Here is a 15,900-nt window from a genome sequence, read left to right on the forward strand (position 1 = left end):
CAGAGAAAATCAAGATAGTAGAAGGCTGCGAAACAGAATGTTTAGAGTGCTGTTGAGCTGCTGCAGCCCGGAGGTTTGTGCTTGTCTTGCGGTGGGAGGGTTGGATGGTAGGCTCAACGGGGGTTTGGGTGCACCGGGGGGGGGGGGGGACAACGAACTGGCTTAGAGTGAGTAAGTTGCCGGTGTGTTGCCTGCTGCCGGTTTCTAAATTAGAATTCGGCCACTTTAGCTCGCGAAAGGCCATTAAGGCCCGTCTCCCATTTTCCTTGCCCCTGAGTGCCAATTCGTTGCACGCGACGGCCGCTGTCAGCACCTGCCCGCTTCCCAACGACCTCCTCGCTGTGCAAAGCAGCCAGCCATAGCGATGTTTCTCTGGCGATGGAGGAGTAGCGGCGTGTTTCCTGCCTCCGTCAATGGACCACAGCTAAGCGCGCATGCGCACTCCTGCCTGTGACGGACATACAGAACATGCAGAGAGGAGTGCGCATGCGCCGCTTAGGGTTTTATTATATAGATGGTATACATTGAATCAAAGTTTTCTCAACTTTCCAAGTTTTATTAAAAATTTGATTAATCGCCTAGACAAAGTTTCAAGACGGTGTACAGTAAAAAAACAACCAACCCAATAAGTTTAGTTTTTGTTTTTTTTACAAAGACCAACACTTAAAGACTCACAATTAAGACTAGAGACTTAGAGATACAATAAGATAAAGAGGGAAAAACTACAATGTAAAAAATAGGAAAGTAACATAAACGGGAAAAACAAAAGGAAGGGGAGTGTTAGAATCCATAGTTGAGCTAAAAAAATAAAAGGGCTAAAAGTAGCTAATCATTTGACGTCCTGAAAAGGACGCTCAAACATTAAATGCATCTCTGAATAAGAAAGCTTTTAATTTAGATTTAAACTGATCTGGTGATGATTCTTCTCTTAGATCCACCTGTGATACCAAGTGTATCTGAATCCAGGGCCAGCTCAGGAGATTAGGGTGTCCCAGCCCATGCCCCGCTCCCAATTCTTGCCCCATCCTACCACTGGCCAGTACCCTTCTCCTCCTTCTATGACACTACTGCCTAGTCTTATATACCGGGTCGTTCTCACTAGGGACTCGATCGGGTTCACAAAGTTAATTAGAAAGACAAAGGAAAACAATGATTGGCCAGAAATTCATCTGTTACAGTCCCTTATTTATCAGTTAAGAATTTCTGGAAAAGATACGTCTTCAAAGTTTTCCTAAAAAATGTCAAGGATGGAAGAAGTCTAATTTCTGAAGGAAGATCATTCTAGATTTTTACCAAGGCAAATGCCATAGAATAAGAAAGCCTACCCAGGGTTTTAATACCCCTAATAGAAGGGAATAATAATTTAAATTTGTGTATTCCTTTAAGCAGGGGTGTCCAATGTCGGTCCTCGAGGGCCGCAATCTAGTCGGGTTTTCAGGATTTCCCCAATGAATATGCATTGAAAGCAGTGCATGCAAATAGATCTCATGCATATTCATTGAGGAATTCCTGAAAACCCGACTGGATTGCGGCCCTCGAGGACCGACATTGGACACCCCTGCCTTAGAGGAATGGGGTTGTTGGGAATTGAAAGAAAAAGTAAGCAATGGGGAGAAAATTCCATATAAAATGTTAAATACAACACTGGCACACTTAAATTGAACCCTCCAATAAACCGAAAGCCAATGCAGTGTCCTCAGTAATGGAACAACATGATCATGTCTACTCTTACCGAATATTAATTTGGCAGCCATGTTCTGAATAAGCTGCAATCTCTTTAGATTGCACTTACTTAAACTGATATAAAGAGTTTGCATAATCCAGATGAGCTAATATAATAGCCTGGACCAACACAAGATATTGCTGATGAAAAAAAATGATGGACCCTCCTCAACATCTGAAGACTAAAGAAGCATTTTTTCAATATATTATTAATTTGATTAGTCAAAGAAAGAGTAGAATCCAAAACAAACCCCAGGATTCTGGATGAAAATTCAATATTCAAGATATAACCAGAATTTAATTGCAGGGAAGAAGGTAAATTGTGTAATATAGGGCCAAACCATAAAAGTTTTGTTTAAGTGGTATTTAGTTTCATGCGTACAGAGGAAGCCCAATCTTGAATTCTTGAAATGCAAGAATTGATATCTGCTGTTAAATTAGTCAGTGATGGCTCAACTTCAAGTAAAATGCATCTTCATAGGGTGGCTACCACGAGGAAGGAGGAGCAGCGTCAGAGGAGGGAAGAACTGCTACCACTGGCCCTCCCCCCCCTCGTGGCATCAGAAGAGGGAGGCGGAGGAAGAAGGAAGTGTTGATAGGTTAACTTATGGAAACGAACAAACAGTGGAGATATCCAAAACCACAAGTATGCTTATTTATTTCAAAACTCTGCTTTATTCGTATGACTCGACACGCACATGTTTCGGCCCAAGCAACCTGCCTCAGGAGTCTTTTATTGTTAATATATCATACTTTTCAGATTGAAATATATCACTCATCAGAACATGTTCAAAGAAGAAACAAGTTAATTTAATCATGTATTTTTAATGAGTATATCTTATGGGCAGACTGGAAGGACAGTTCAGGTCTTTATCTGCTGTCATTTACTATATGTTACTATATCTTCACAACAGGTTTTGCTTAATGAAAAGTATCTCTAGTCAGAATATCAAGTAGTTGTTGCTTTTTGCCATTTCAGTTACATATATTTTTGTTGCACCATCTGGGATTTCTATTATTTTGTGTTAGCCAAGATTAGATAAGGTATGCTTGAAAACTCCAGACACAACCTTACATGCAGTGTTATCCCCTCCGCAGATTCTGTCACTTCTTCTGATCCCAGGTAGTGATCACAGCCAATAGTCTTTCAAATCCCTGGTGGTCCAGCGGTGAACGGTGGCAGAAGCGACTTTCCTTTCAAACTAATCTTGGCTACCACAAAATAATAGAAATCCCAGAAGGTGCAACAAAAATCAATGTAACAGAAATGGCAAAAAGTTACAGCTACTTGGTGCTTGTTGTGTTAATATTCTGACTAGTGATACTTTTCACTATGCAAAACCTGTTGTGATGATGTTTCAATAAGTGATATATTTCACTCTGCAAAATATGATGCATTAAAAATATGACTCCTGAGGCAGGCTGTTTAGGCCAAAACATGTACGTGTTGAGTATGAATAAAGCAGAGTTTTGAAATAAACAAGCACTCTTGTGGTTTTGGACATCTCCACTGTTTGTTCGTTTACTACTGACTTGTGGAGGTGGCTCTCCTATGGGCCAATGATGTTTCGGCCAAGGGCATTTGGTGTCCTTTAGCTTTAGCGCCCTGGGCCAGAGCCTCATAAGAACATAAGAAATGCCTCTGCTGGGTCAGACCCGAGGTCCATCGTGCCCAGCAGTCCGCTCACGCGGTGGCCCAACAGGTCCAGGACCTGTGCAGTAATCCTCTATCTATACCCCTCTATCCCCTTTTCCAGTAGGAAATTGTCCAATCCCTTCTTAAACCCCAGTACCGTACTCTGCCCTATAACATCCTCTGGAAGCGCATTCCAGGTGTCCACCTCACGTTGGGTAAAAAAGAACTGGCCTGAATCTAACTCACCTTGAGTTACTGCTGAAAAGGTGTGAATTAAAGCCAAATAACTAAGGGCTCCTTTTACTAAACGGCACTAGAGGATTTTAGCACAGGCCTACGAAGTAAATACTCTGACACTTATAGAATTCCTTTGAGCCTCGGAGCATTTACCTTGCTGGCCCATGCTAAAAATTTCTAGCGCCATTTAGTAAAACCCAGTATAAATTAAAAATGCAAGAGAAGGTGGCAGATAAATGGCTAGATATGTTTATTCTTAGAGTGATAATCAGTGTACTCTGATTAAATCCTATGGGCTTTGGAAGCCCAGAGCTCTTTATTTCTTGTTCTGCAGAAACATGATTTAGAGGATGGGTGGCTTCATTAAATAAGCTGGAATTCTCTTTCTAGTGAATGGCTCAATTTTCATCTGAAGTCAGCAGTTTAGAAGGGCATGTTTGATCTGTTTTTCTTTGCCAAGTCTGCATATTCTTTATTGTATTGCAGAAAGCTGTAGATACAATGGACCCAATATTCAGCTGGTGACGATCAATGTTTTGCTGACTGCCACTGGCATTAAACCTGGAAATTCAATGCTGGGCCCTGCTCAGGATTTCATATTGAATTTCCGGGTATAGGGAGTCAGACCAAACTTAGCTGGTTAGGTGTGATATTTGGCATTTAACTGACCACAACAAACCGCATAAAGATAGGACTGTGTTTTTTTGCAGTCCTCTTTATGTGGTTATCTTAACTGGTTAAGTTCTGAATATCGGCACTTAGCTAGCTAAGTGCCAACTGTGCCCCAGAACACCCCCAAAATAGCCAGTTTCAGCTTGAATGCTAAACGGGCATTTTCAATGGTACTATCTGGTTAAGTGCTATTGAAAATGCCCAATTAACCCCACACAAGTGATTTAAATGACCAGGAGCTTCTCCTGGCTGTTTAAATTGTCTCGAATATTGGGTCCCTGGCCCAGATTCTCTAACTGGCATCGATGTTTTTGGTTCCAGTAGGCATCCAAACTCAGTAAAAAATGCCATTTAAATGCCATTTTTCACGAATTTCAAGCCGCCTACCAGTGCTTAAAAATCGGCGCTGGAATTGTGCCTCCGTAGGCACTTTAGACCACCTAATACCGGAAGTGACATTAGGCAGCCTAAAACTCCTATGGAGATGCAATTCACATCAAAGGTAGGTGCTGGAAATGTAGGCCTGGAAAACCCTGGTATCTACCTTTGTCAGAGGTACGATTCTGTACCTGGCGCCCTCGCATGATTGACATGTGATTGGCGGCCACTTTTAAGGTGGCCACTGACAACGCAGCCACTGTTAATCAATGTGGCCACTGCTCAATGCAGCCACTGACAACGCGGCCACTGACAATGCAGCCACTGCTCAACACGGCCACTGCTCAACTTCTGCTCCAGCCAGAGCTAGAAAAGCTGCAAAGGCAGTGAGCACACCCCTTCAGAAGAGAGAGAGTCTCGGCCATCTCTTCATAGGAGCACTCTAACATCCAGACTCGGAATGTATTCATGCTGGAGTCAGGAGGGCTGGTGCAGTGGTCTAGCGAGGAAGGTTGGCGCTAGGGGTGGTGGAACCCTGCATGGCTGTGCCATGCACCCCTCCTTTCCCGCTGCTTGGATGCCCCCCTACTCTTCCCCATCACTTGAGTGCCCCCCCCCGCTTACCTCTTGAAATGTTCACCGGCACGAGCAACATCTTCCACCCGCTGCTTGTGCTAGCATTGGCTTCCTTCTGACATCATGTCCTGATCCCGTGACCAGGATGTGATGTCAGAAGGGAGCCGACGACAACGCAAGCTGCAAATGGAAGATGTTGCTTGTGCCGACCAAATTTAAAGCGGTACGCTGGGGCAGAAAGGTGGCGGTGCCACCCATGAAAATGGCGCCCAGGGTGGTCCTCACCTCTGCCCCCCCTTATCACACCATTGGGCTGGCGTACATGTTAGTACCTGTTTTCCACAAGTATGTACATAAATTAAGGAATTTTATAATTATGTATATAAGTGCAGACTCCAAGCAAGCTCCACTCAAACTTCACCCTAGTGTACACCTGCAATGAATGTAGTAGTCAGTATTTTTCAAGAGGTCATTTACACATGTAAATGAATACAATGCCGGTATTTATGTGCATTCTTTAAGTATCCCCTAAGAGAGGACCTACTGGGCTGGGACTGCTTGCTGAATCTGATGTTGGAACCAGCATCGTCTTTCTCCCAGTTTCCTTTGGTTATGGTTACACCTCAAAATGACATTTTGGCATCAAGCACTGAATCAGATTTATATCTAAAATCAAATAATTCCCAGTGGAACAAGGGCAGCCAAAACAAGCAAAACTACATATTCACATGGAAGCAAAGGAGGTTTTACCAAGAACTGATGTCAATTAGAACAGGAGAGGGACAAAAACGTAATTACTTTGCAATATGGCCAAAACAATAATAACACTCAGGAGCAATGTTTTTTTATTTATTTAAAATTTAAACACAAATTTATAAGATATAATCATTGTACAAGGCAAATAAGGTGATAATATACTGAAACAATAACTTAGGACTCCGCAATCAAAGTACAGAAAATAGCACACATTCTGAAAAAATACAAGGAAGTTAGACAGAAAACAAGTCAAATTAATTTTTACAAAGCTCAGATTGGACAATACATAAGGGAGCAATTCTATACCTGGGCACCACAATTTAGGTGTCTAGATTGATCACATGGAACACTAACTCTATAATGGTATCTGTGAGCCAAGATTCCATTATAGAATGCAAGGGTAATTCGGCATCTATGCTCATTACGTCATGTCAGTAGCAGACATAAATGCACATGCCTAAATGTGGCACTTTAGTGTAGTAAGTTATGCTTGTACATGTTAGTCCCACCCACGCTCTTCTCCCTTGCTGGCCCCTACTACATCTCAATGGCTTGTTTTGTGCGTTTTTCTTTCTTTCTTTTTTTTTTTTTTCGAAGATGGTTCAAAAGGATAAACACATGTCTGAGAAATGACCATTTCTAAAACAAAAAAGATAGACTTTTTCAGTTTTAAAAATGGTCATATTCACCGCTGGATTTTTATGCAGGTTCTACAAAATGGCTAAACTCAGATTTTGCTGCCATATTGAAAATGCCCCTCCAAATAACCTTGCTTAAATGGGAAAACAAGATTGGATGAGAGAAAAGGCTCTGATGGCAGGGTTTTAACTACTTTTTAGTGGAGGAAATAACTGTCACTCATTGGTGTGAGGTGTTGGGTAGTCCTGGTTGGGTGTGTGTGTGCTTTGACTGCATAACAGAATGTCATATATTGGAAAAATAAACATAGAAACATAGAAATAGACGGCAGATAAGGGCCCACGGCCCATCTAGTCTGCCCACCTTAATGTCCCTCCCCTACCTTTGCCCTGTGAATAGATCCCATGTGCCGATCCCATTTGGCCTTAAAATCAGGCACGCTGCTGGCCTCAATCACCTGTAGTGGAAGACTATTCCAGCGATCAACCACTCTTTCAGTGAAAAAGAATTTCCTGGTGTCACCTCGTAGTTTCCCGCCCCTGATTTTCAACGGATGCCCTCTTGTTGTCGTGGGACCCTTGAAAAAGAAGATATCTTCCTCCGCCTCGATGCGGCCCGTAAGATACTTGAACGTCTCGATCATGTCCCCCCTCTCTCTGCGCTCCTCGAGCGAGTATAGCTGCAATTTGTCAAGCCGTTTTTTGTATGGTAGATCCTTGAGTCCCGAGACCATCCGGGTGGCCATTCTTTGCACCGACTCCAGTCTCAGCACATCCTTGCAATAATGCGGCCTCCAGAATTGCACACAGTACTCCAGGTGGGGCCTCACCATGGATCTATACAATGGCATAATGACTTCCGCCTTACGACTGACGAAACCCCTTCGTATGCAGCCCATGATTTGTCTTGCCTTGGACGAAGCCTGCTCCACTTGATTGGCAGACTTCATGTCCTCACTGACGATTACCCCCAAGTCTCGTTCTGCTACCGTTTTTGCTAGGATCTCGCCATTAAGGGTATAAGACTTGCATGGATTCTGGCTGCCCAGGTGCATAACTTTGCATTTTTTGGCATTGAAGTTTAGTTGCCATGTCCTAGACCATCGCTCCAGTAGGAGTAGGTCGTGCATCATGTTGTCGGGCACTGAATCTTCGTCTGTTGTGCATTTGCCCACTACATTACTCAGTTTGGCGTCATCGGCGAATAATGTTATTTTACCTCGAAGCCCTTCTGCCAAGTCTCTTATAAAGATGTTGAATAGGATTGGGCCCAAGACTGAGCCCTGTGGTACTCCACTAATCACCTCCGTCATTTCGGAGGGGGTGCCGTTCACCACCACCCTTTGGAGCCTACCTCCAAGCCAGCTCCCAACCCATTTCGTCAATGTGTTACCTAATCCTATAGAACTCATCTTGCTCAGTAACCTGCGGTGTGGTACGCTATCGAATGCTTTGCTAAAGTCCAGGTACACGATGTCCAGGGACTCCCCAATATCCAGCTTCCCCGTTACCCAGTCAAAGAAGCTGATCAGGTTGGATTGGCAGGATCTCCCCTTAGTAAATCCATGTTGTCGGGGATCTCGTAGATTCTCCTCATCCAGGATCTTATCTAATTGGTGTTTGATTAGAGTTTCCATTAGTTTGCTCACTATCGATGTTAGACTCACTGGTCTGTAGTTTGCTGTCTCCATCTTTGAGCCTTTCTTGTGGAGTGGAATGACGTTAGCCGTCCTCCAGTCCAACGGGACGCTGCCTGTACTAAGGGAGAGGTTGAAGAGCGCGGACAGTGGCTCCGCCAAGACATCACTCAGCTCCCTAAGCACCCTGGGGTGCAGGTTGTCCGGCCCCATTGCTTTGTTAACCTTGAGCTTTGACAGCTCACCGTAGACACTGCTGGGCGTAAACTCAAAGTTACTAAACGGGTCAACTGAGCCAACCCTTGTCTGTAGCTGAGGGCCGAGCCCTGGCGCTTCTCGGGTGAAGACTGAGCAGAAGTATTCATTTAATAGTTGGGCTTTTTTCCGAATCCTTTTCCACATAGTCTCCGTCTGGTTTCCTAAGACGTACAATCCCGCCTGAGTTTTTTCTTCTATCACTGATATACCTGAAGAAGGATTTATCTCCCTTCTGGATGTTCTTTGCTAGAGACTCCTCCATGAGGAATTTAGCTTCCCTGACTGCTGTTTTGACGGCTTTTGATTTGGCCAGGTAGTCTGCTCTAGAGTCCTGCTTCCCTGATTGTTTGTAAGAGATGAATGCTTTTTTCTTCTCCTTGATCAGGTCTGAGATCTCCGCAGTAAACCACTGTGGCTTATTGTTCCTTCGCCGTTTACTTACTGATTTTACATAGCGGATTGGATTAAATGAGCTGGGATAGAAGACTAGGGAGACAGGTGTGCATTATTTATGTGATTCTATGAAGGGAGTATGGGACACTAACACCCTGTTTTACGAAGCCGTGCTAGCAGCTGCCGCACAGCAAGAGCCCCGAAGCCCTTTAAATCTGTATGGGCTTCTGGGCTGTTGCCACGCGGCAACCGCTAGCACGACTTCATAAAACAGGCCCTAAGGGGTCATTTGACTAAGGCACGCTAGCCATTTTAGCGCATTTGTCCATAGACTATAATGGATGCACTAGCATTTAGTGCGTGCTAAAACAGCTAGGGCGCCTTAGTAAAAGGACCCTTAAGTTGCAAGAAATGCAATTTAAATTACTGTATTTTAGTTGTGTTGATATAGTCAAGAGGCACAAGAGGAGCATTTCTGATTCAAAGTTCTGTCCTAAATGTAATGTGGCTAATAGGACATTGGCCCAAAATTAGGTCTTTTGGGGAACAGGTTAGGCAGTGGGACATGTGCACAATATTGGGAATTGCTTTTGTTGGATGGAGTCTGCATTAGATAATTGGGATAAAGCAGTGGTTTCAAACTCAAACCCTTTGCGGGGCCACATTTTGGATTTGTAGGTACTTGGAGGGCCGCAGAAAAAATAGTTAATGTCTTATTAAAGAAATGACAATTTTGCATGAGGTAAAACTCTGTATAGTTTATAAAACTTTCCTTTAACAGTTAAAAGGAAAGATATATAAACTATAAAGAGTTTTACCTCATGCAAAATTGTCATTTCTTTAATAAGACATTAACTATTTTTTCTGCGGCCCTCCAAGTATTCTATTTTCTCTGCAGCCCTCACATTTAAAGTTTAATATATTTTCTTTCTCAAAACTGGCACATTTCAATCACTATATTGAAAATAAAATCATTTTCCCTACCTTTGTTGTCTGGTGACTTTATTTCTCTGTGCTTTCAACTATGTTTCCAGGGCCTTCTTGTCCTTTGACTGTTTTTCTCTCTGTCTTCACTTTCTGCCTTGCATCCATCTTTGGCATTAACTTAATGTTCAATTTTTCTGCTTTCTTTTCAAAATCTACGTTTCCATGTCTTACCTTCCCTTCCTGTCTCTCTCTTCTTCCGTCCTATTTCCATGGCCTGGCATCTCTTTCCTTCCTTTCCTCTGTCTCCTTCCTTTCACCCATACCCTGGCATCTCTACCTCCCCCTCCATGGTCTGATATCTCATTTCCTTCCCTCCCTCCCATGAACTTGGCTTCTTCTCATGTTCCTCTCCTCTCCCTTCTCCTTCCTTCCCTCTCTTTCCCCAATTGGGTGCAGCAGCAACAGAAGCAGCATTTCCCTTCCCCCTTTCCTGTGCAGGAGAGGCATTTCTCTTCCCCTTTCCCTCCCTCTCCCTTTCCCTGTACAGCAGCAGCAGCAGCATTTCCCTAGGGTCCCCCTTTCCTATGTAGCAGAAGCATTTCTCTTTCCTCTCCCCTTCCATTCTCTTCCTTGTGGAGCAGCAGCATGTCTGGCCGGCTCGTTCCATTCAAAGCCGCGGGTGGCGGCTCCTTACGAGATCCGCGCCTGCGACTGAAGCCTCTCTGATGTTGTGATGTCAGAGAGGCTTCCGATGCAGGAGTGGATAGCGCGAGGAGCCGCCAACCTGCGGTTTTGAATAGAATGAGCCGGCCAGACACACTGCTGCTCCAAAAGGAAGGGAAAGGGGAAGAGATATGCTGTTGATCGTGTCCAGACTGCGGGCCGCAAATAACACCTGGAGAGCCACATGCGGCCTGCGGGCCGCGTGTTTGAGACTGCTAGGATAAAGGGTTACACTTATTCTTGTTACTCAGCCTGTTAGAAACTAAAAAATGTATCCTCCAGTAATAGATAGAACCTGCTCTTGGTCAGTGGACCACCCAAATGGCAACAGTAATGCATAGAGGATGTTTGGACATAACACTATGCTCACAGGGTAGCTCAAGAAAAGTATCTATTAGCTTAGAAAACTTTTTATTCTAGGCTAGGCTTTCAAACATAATTCTTTTTGAACAAGGGTTTAAATTGAATGGTTAGAGGAAGAAGGATGAGGGAGGGTTGGGTTGGGTTTAGTTTCTGGTTACTTGAAAAGGTAGTTATGGAGTTTGTTCACATGTTGTATGTTATATTTTTCTGCTCTTTGGATAATTGTGCTTATTGGTGAATTTTATGTAGGGTTCTTTATGGTTCTGACAGTTGTCTATTTTTGACTGTCTGTATTACCTTGATCAATACTTATTGACTGGCATGCTTGTTAATTTATTTATGTATTCTAATTATGTATTGTATAATTCCAATAAATTTTTTTTTTTTTAAAAACAACCTTTGAAAGGCATACGATTGTTTAACCACGAAATGTAGATCTATTTTGTCTGTGCAGTTGTTTTTGCATTTGACCTTGGAAAATGAATCCATGACTTTTATAATGCTGTTGCTTCTTTACAGGAACTCTTTAAGAAAGTTGTGCCGCACCATTGTCTGGGCTGCATCTGGTCCCGTCGGGATAAGAAAGAGAACAAGCACTTGGCACCCACCATCAGAGCCACCATCACACAGTTCAACGCCGTGACCAACTGCGTTGTGAACACGATCTTGAGAAGTAAAGACCTGAAAGCACAGCAGAGGGCCAAGATCATCGAGAAATGGATCAATATCTCCCATGTAAGGTCTTCTATTTAGATTATTCCAATCCAATCTCCTGGGTGGGATATCTTTGTTTTAGATTAATCCGGTCTTAAGAACTGCATCTCCAGTCACAATATATGGGCTTGTTGTGCTACTGGGTCTCCCAAGGTGGACAGGTTTCAGGGGAGATGTCAGACTAACGATGTACCATCCATTTGGGCAGCAGCAGATGGGCAATGTTGGAGGCGAAGGATCATGTTTGATGTGACAATAGTGACAGCATTGAATTTATACTGTGCAGAAGAAATGCCTGGCAATCTACTTCTGTATTCTGCCACGAAAACCTGATGATGTTCATCAAGTCGCTAGGACTTGAACATGAGTCAATGACACCTATCAAGAACTGCCTTATTGCTGTACATTAATGGTTATACGAGGGATCTTCAAAATGTTTCTGCACTTTTTTTTATAACACATCTCAGAAGCAAATTACATCACCCTGTTTTGCCTGATTGACTAGTCACATGACATTCTACGACATGCCCTCTTACCAGTTCTCCCGCCCCAACCATTTCCCACAAAGCTATGAAAATGCGGAAACATTTTAAAGAACTCTTGTAGCTAGGGCTTAATATATAGGGGGGCAGTCCCTAGAACACAGTTCCTCTACTTCCTTGCTATCTGTAGAGTCAGAGCAAAAGGACTGATCTGCTGCAGCCGCTCCCTTTCAGTCAGCTTGCTGGGAGTTCCATTTTGAGGAAAAAAATAAATGGTCACCTTACCTATGCCTCTCTGGTCAAGGAAGGAGAGGAAGAAAGTAACTGGAAAAGGTAATATTCCAGAGGGAGAATTAGTGACCATCATAGTAGCAGTGGTGAAGCCAGACAGCAGACAAAATGGGTGGGCACGAAATTTCTTCTGTGACCCTACTACAGCACCTCCCTCCCAGCTCAACTTAAAATATAAGTACAGTAGCTGAAGACATCCTTCAAAGGTACAAAGAACTCCCTTCTGCCAAGCTCAGCTGTCAGCAGCATCATTCCTGAGCTACCATGAATGCCGATGCTGATTGCTAGGCTTGATAGAAGCTCTGGGTGCTTTAATAAGATGTTTTCAGTTGGCAGATTTAGGAATCTCCACCAGCTACAGCAAGGGTGTACCACTGTTGAGTGGGCTTGAGCACACAGTGGATGGGCCCTTCATACTTGTCCCAACCTAAGGCTACATCCCTGCATAGTAGAGTCAAGGACCACCAATTTGGGAGTTCCCTAGCCTGTTATGTAGTACATAAGAACATAACAGTTGTCATACTAAGACAGACCAAAGGTCCATCAAGCCCAGTATCCTATTTCCAACAGTGGTCGACCCAGGTCACAAGTACCTGGCAAAATTCCAAGGAGAAAAACAGATTTTATGTTGCTTATCCTAGAAATAAGCAGTGGATTTTCCCAAGCCATCTTAATAATGATTTATGGACTTATCTTTTAGGAAATTATCCAAACCTTTTTTAAACCCTGCTAAGCTAACCACTTTCACTACATTCTCCAGCAACGAATTCCAGAGTTTAATTACCTGTTGAGTGAAGAAATATTTTCTCCAGTTTGTTTTAAATCTACTACTTAGTAGCTTCATCGCATGTCCCCCAGTCCTAGTATTTTTGGAAAGAGTAAACAAACGATTCAAATATACTCATTCTACGCCACTCAGTATTTTATAGACCTCTATCATATATCCCTTAAGCTGTGACATAGTGAGGGTAGGAGGTGCCTGGGGCAGTGGCCCCCCACGCCCTCTTCTCTGTCCCCCATGCCACACTTGTGCCTACCACCCCCCCCTGCCCCCAGACCTGCTGCTCGTGCCGACGTTGGCTTTCCCTCTGACGTCACTTTCTGGTCCTGCTACCGGTAAGTGATTTCAGAGGGAAGCCAGGTTGGTGCGAGCAGCAGGCTGGAGAAGTTGCTCATGCTGGCGAAGATTTAAAGAGGTACAGGAAGGGGGAGAGGGAGGGGGAAAGCATGGCATGGGGGGGCGCCCCCACCAATATGGCACCCGGGGTGGTCCACCCTCCTGCCTCTCCTTACTATACCACTGTCCCTGAGCCGTCTCTTCTTCAAGCTGAAGAGCCCTAGACATTTTAGCCTTTCTTCATAGGAAAGTCATCCCATCCCCTTTATCATTTTCGTCCCCCTTCTCTGTACCTTTTCTAATTCTGCTTTATCTTTTTTGAGAATTGCACACTGTATCCGAGGTGCGGCCATACCATAGAGTGATACAAGGGTATATGTAACATTTTCGTCTTTGTTTTCCATTCCTTTGCTAATTCCTAACATTCTGTTTACTTTCTTAGCCACCACTGCACATTTTGCTGAGGGTTTCAATCAGGGCCGGATTAAAGGATAGGCCCAGTAGGCACGGACCTAGGGCCCAAAACGGTCAGGGTGGCCCGCCGGTGCAGTTCTATAGGGCCATTTGGGTATCTCCCTCACCCTCACTGGATTCACAGCAGAGTCATTCTCCCAGCCCCCAACCCCCCCCCCCCAGCGTCATAGCCATCGTCCCGGGCCCTCCCCGCCAACCCTCCCACCACGAGATGACCGTCAAACTTCCCTCCATCACTCGTCGGCAGCCGCAGCACTCTAAACAGGCTCTTTCGCGGTTCGCAGCCTTATGCTGGTGATTCCCTCTGCCAGGTCACTGATGATGTCATCAATTAGCTGCTGTTGCCGGCTTTGGGCCTTCCTCTCTGCTGAGTCCTGCCTACTTCCTGTTTCCATGAAGGCAGGACTCGACAGAGAAGAAGGCCTGAAGCCGGCAACAGCAGCAAATTGTGAATGCTGCTGCTGCCTGAAGAAGTTCATGATGCCAGGCCTTGGAGCACCCACTTAGGGACTGCACTGCCGACCGGGGACGGGGTGACAGAAGGAGGAAAAGGAGCAGAGGGGGAGAGAATTGCTGCACCCAAGGAAGGAATGAAAGGAGATGCCAGGGCTTGGAGGGAAGGGAGGGAGGAAGAGATGCCAAGGCACGGAGGGAAGGAGGAACGTATGCCAGACCAAGGGAAAAGGAAAGAGGAGATGTCAGAGCATGGAGGGGGAGGGAGATATGAAAGAAAAGGAAACGAGAGAGATACCAGGGAATCAAGGAAGGGAAGGAGACAGAGATGCCAGACCGTGGGGTAGGAAGGAAAGAAAGGAGAAGAGAGAGATGCCAGAGCATAGGGGAGGGGATGGTGACAGAGAGAAAAATGGAGAGGTGGCAGAGCTGAAATCAATCATGTACAAAGGAGAGACGGGGCACAGGATAGACAGTATGGAAGGAGCATAGAAAGAGGGAAGATGTCATATGGAACAGGGAGAGGGCGGACAGTGGATAGAAGGGGCTGATGATGCATGGAAGACAGAGAGAGAACAGATGCTGGCTAGAAAGAAAAGAGTGAAGACAAGATGATTAAAGCAGAAACGACAAAAGGTAGTAAAGATTTTTTTGTTACTTTAGAATAAAATAGTATTGTAGTTGTATTGATTAAACTTTTATTAACAGAAAATAAGGTAATCTTTTTATTTGACTCATTTTAATACTTTTTTTTACTAACTTTTAGTGATCAAAACCCCCTTTCTCAGGTCAGAACAGTAAAATGTAACAGCAGTGTACTATATTGACCTGAAGGAGGCTATGGCCCTCTGAAAGTTAATTCAAGAATGGATTAGTCCAATGAAATGGTATATTCTTATTTTCAATTTTTGTTTTATTTCTATTTATTAATTTGTAAAGTGGTTATTGTTTGTCGGTTTCTGCAATTTACATCTGCTCTATTTATATTTTGCAGAGTATTAGGGGGCTATGTGTCATTGTTTCTGTGGTGTTTCACTGTATGCGGTTTGGCTTTTTGGTGGTTCAGTTTAACCTTTATCTACATATTTCTATTTTTATTTTGTGATTACTTATTCCATACTGGGTAAGGGTGTATCTGTGTTCTGTGTGTATGAAAGACATGGTTTCTGTTAGCATTAACTAGACTTGTTTGGCGAAATGCATCGGGCATGGTTCTTGGGAGCACCTAACATAGTAACATAGTTGATGATGGCAGATAAAGACCCGAATGGTCCATTCAGTCTGACCAACCTGATTCAATTTAAATTTTTTAAATTTTTTCTTCTTAGCTATTTCTGGGCAAGAATCCAAAGCTTTACCCTGTACTGTGCTTGGGTTCCAATTGCCGAAATCTCTGTTAAGACTTACTTCAGCCCATCTACACCCTCCCAGCCATTGAAGCCCTCCCCAGCCC

General features: G+C 44.0%; 1 protein-coding gene across 1 annotated transcript in view; it reads left to right on the forward strand.

The window, feature by feature from the left end:
- Positions 1-15,900, forward strand: part of RGL1 (ral guanine nucleotide dissociation stimulator like 1) — a 301,090-nt gene that overhangs the window by 222,268 nt on the left and 62,922 nt on the right. Inside the window, exon 7 of the mRNA XM_033916403.1 lies at positions 11,436-11,651. Coding sequence (XP_033772294.1) covers positions 11,436-11,651 — 216 coding nt within the window. The remainder of the gene's footprint in view (positions 1-11,435; positions 11,652-15,900) is intronic.

Source organism: Geotrypetes seraphini, chromosome 12, assembly GCF_902459505.1.
Source record: "Geotrypetes seraphini chromosome 12, aGeoSer1.1, whole genome shotgun sequence".
Lineage (NCBI taxonomy): Eukaryota > Metazoa > Chordata > Amphibia > Gymnophiona > Dermophiidae > Geotrypetes > Geotrypetes seraphini.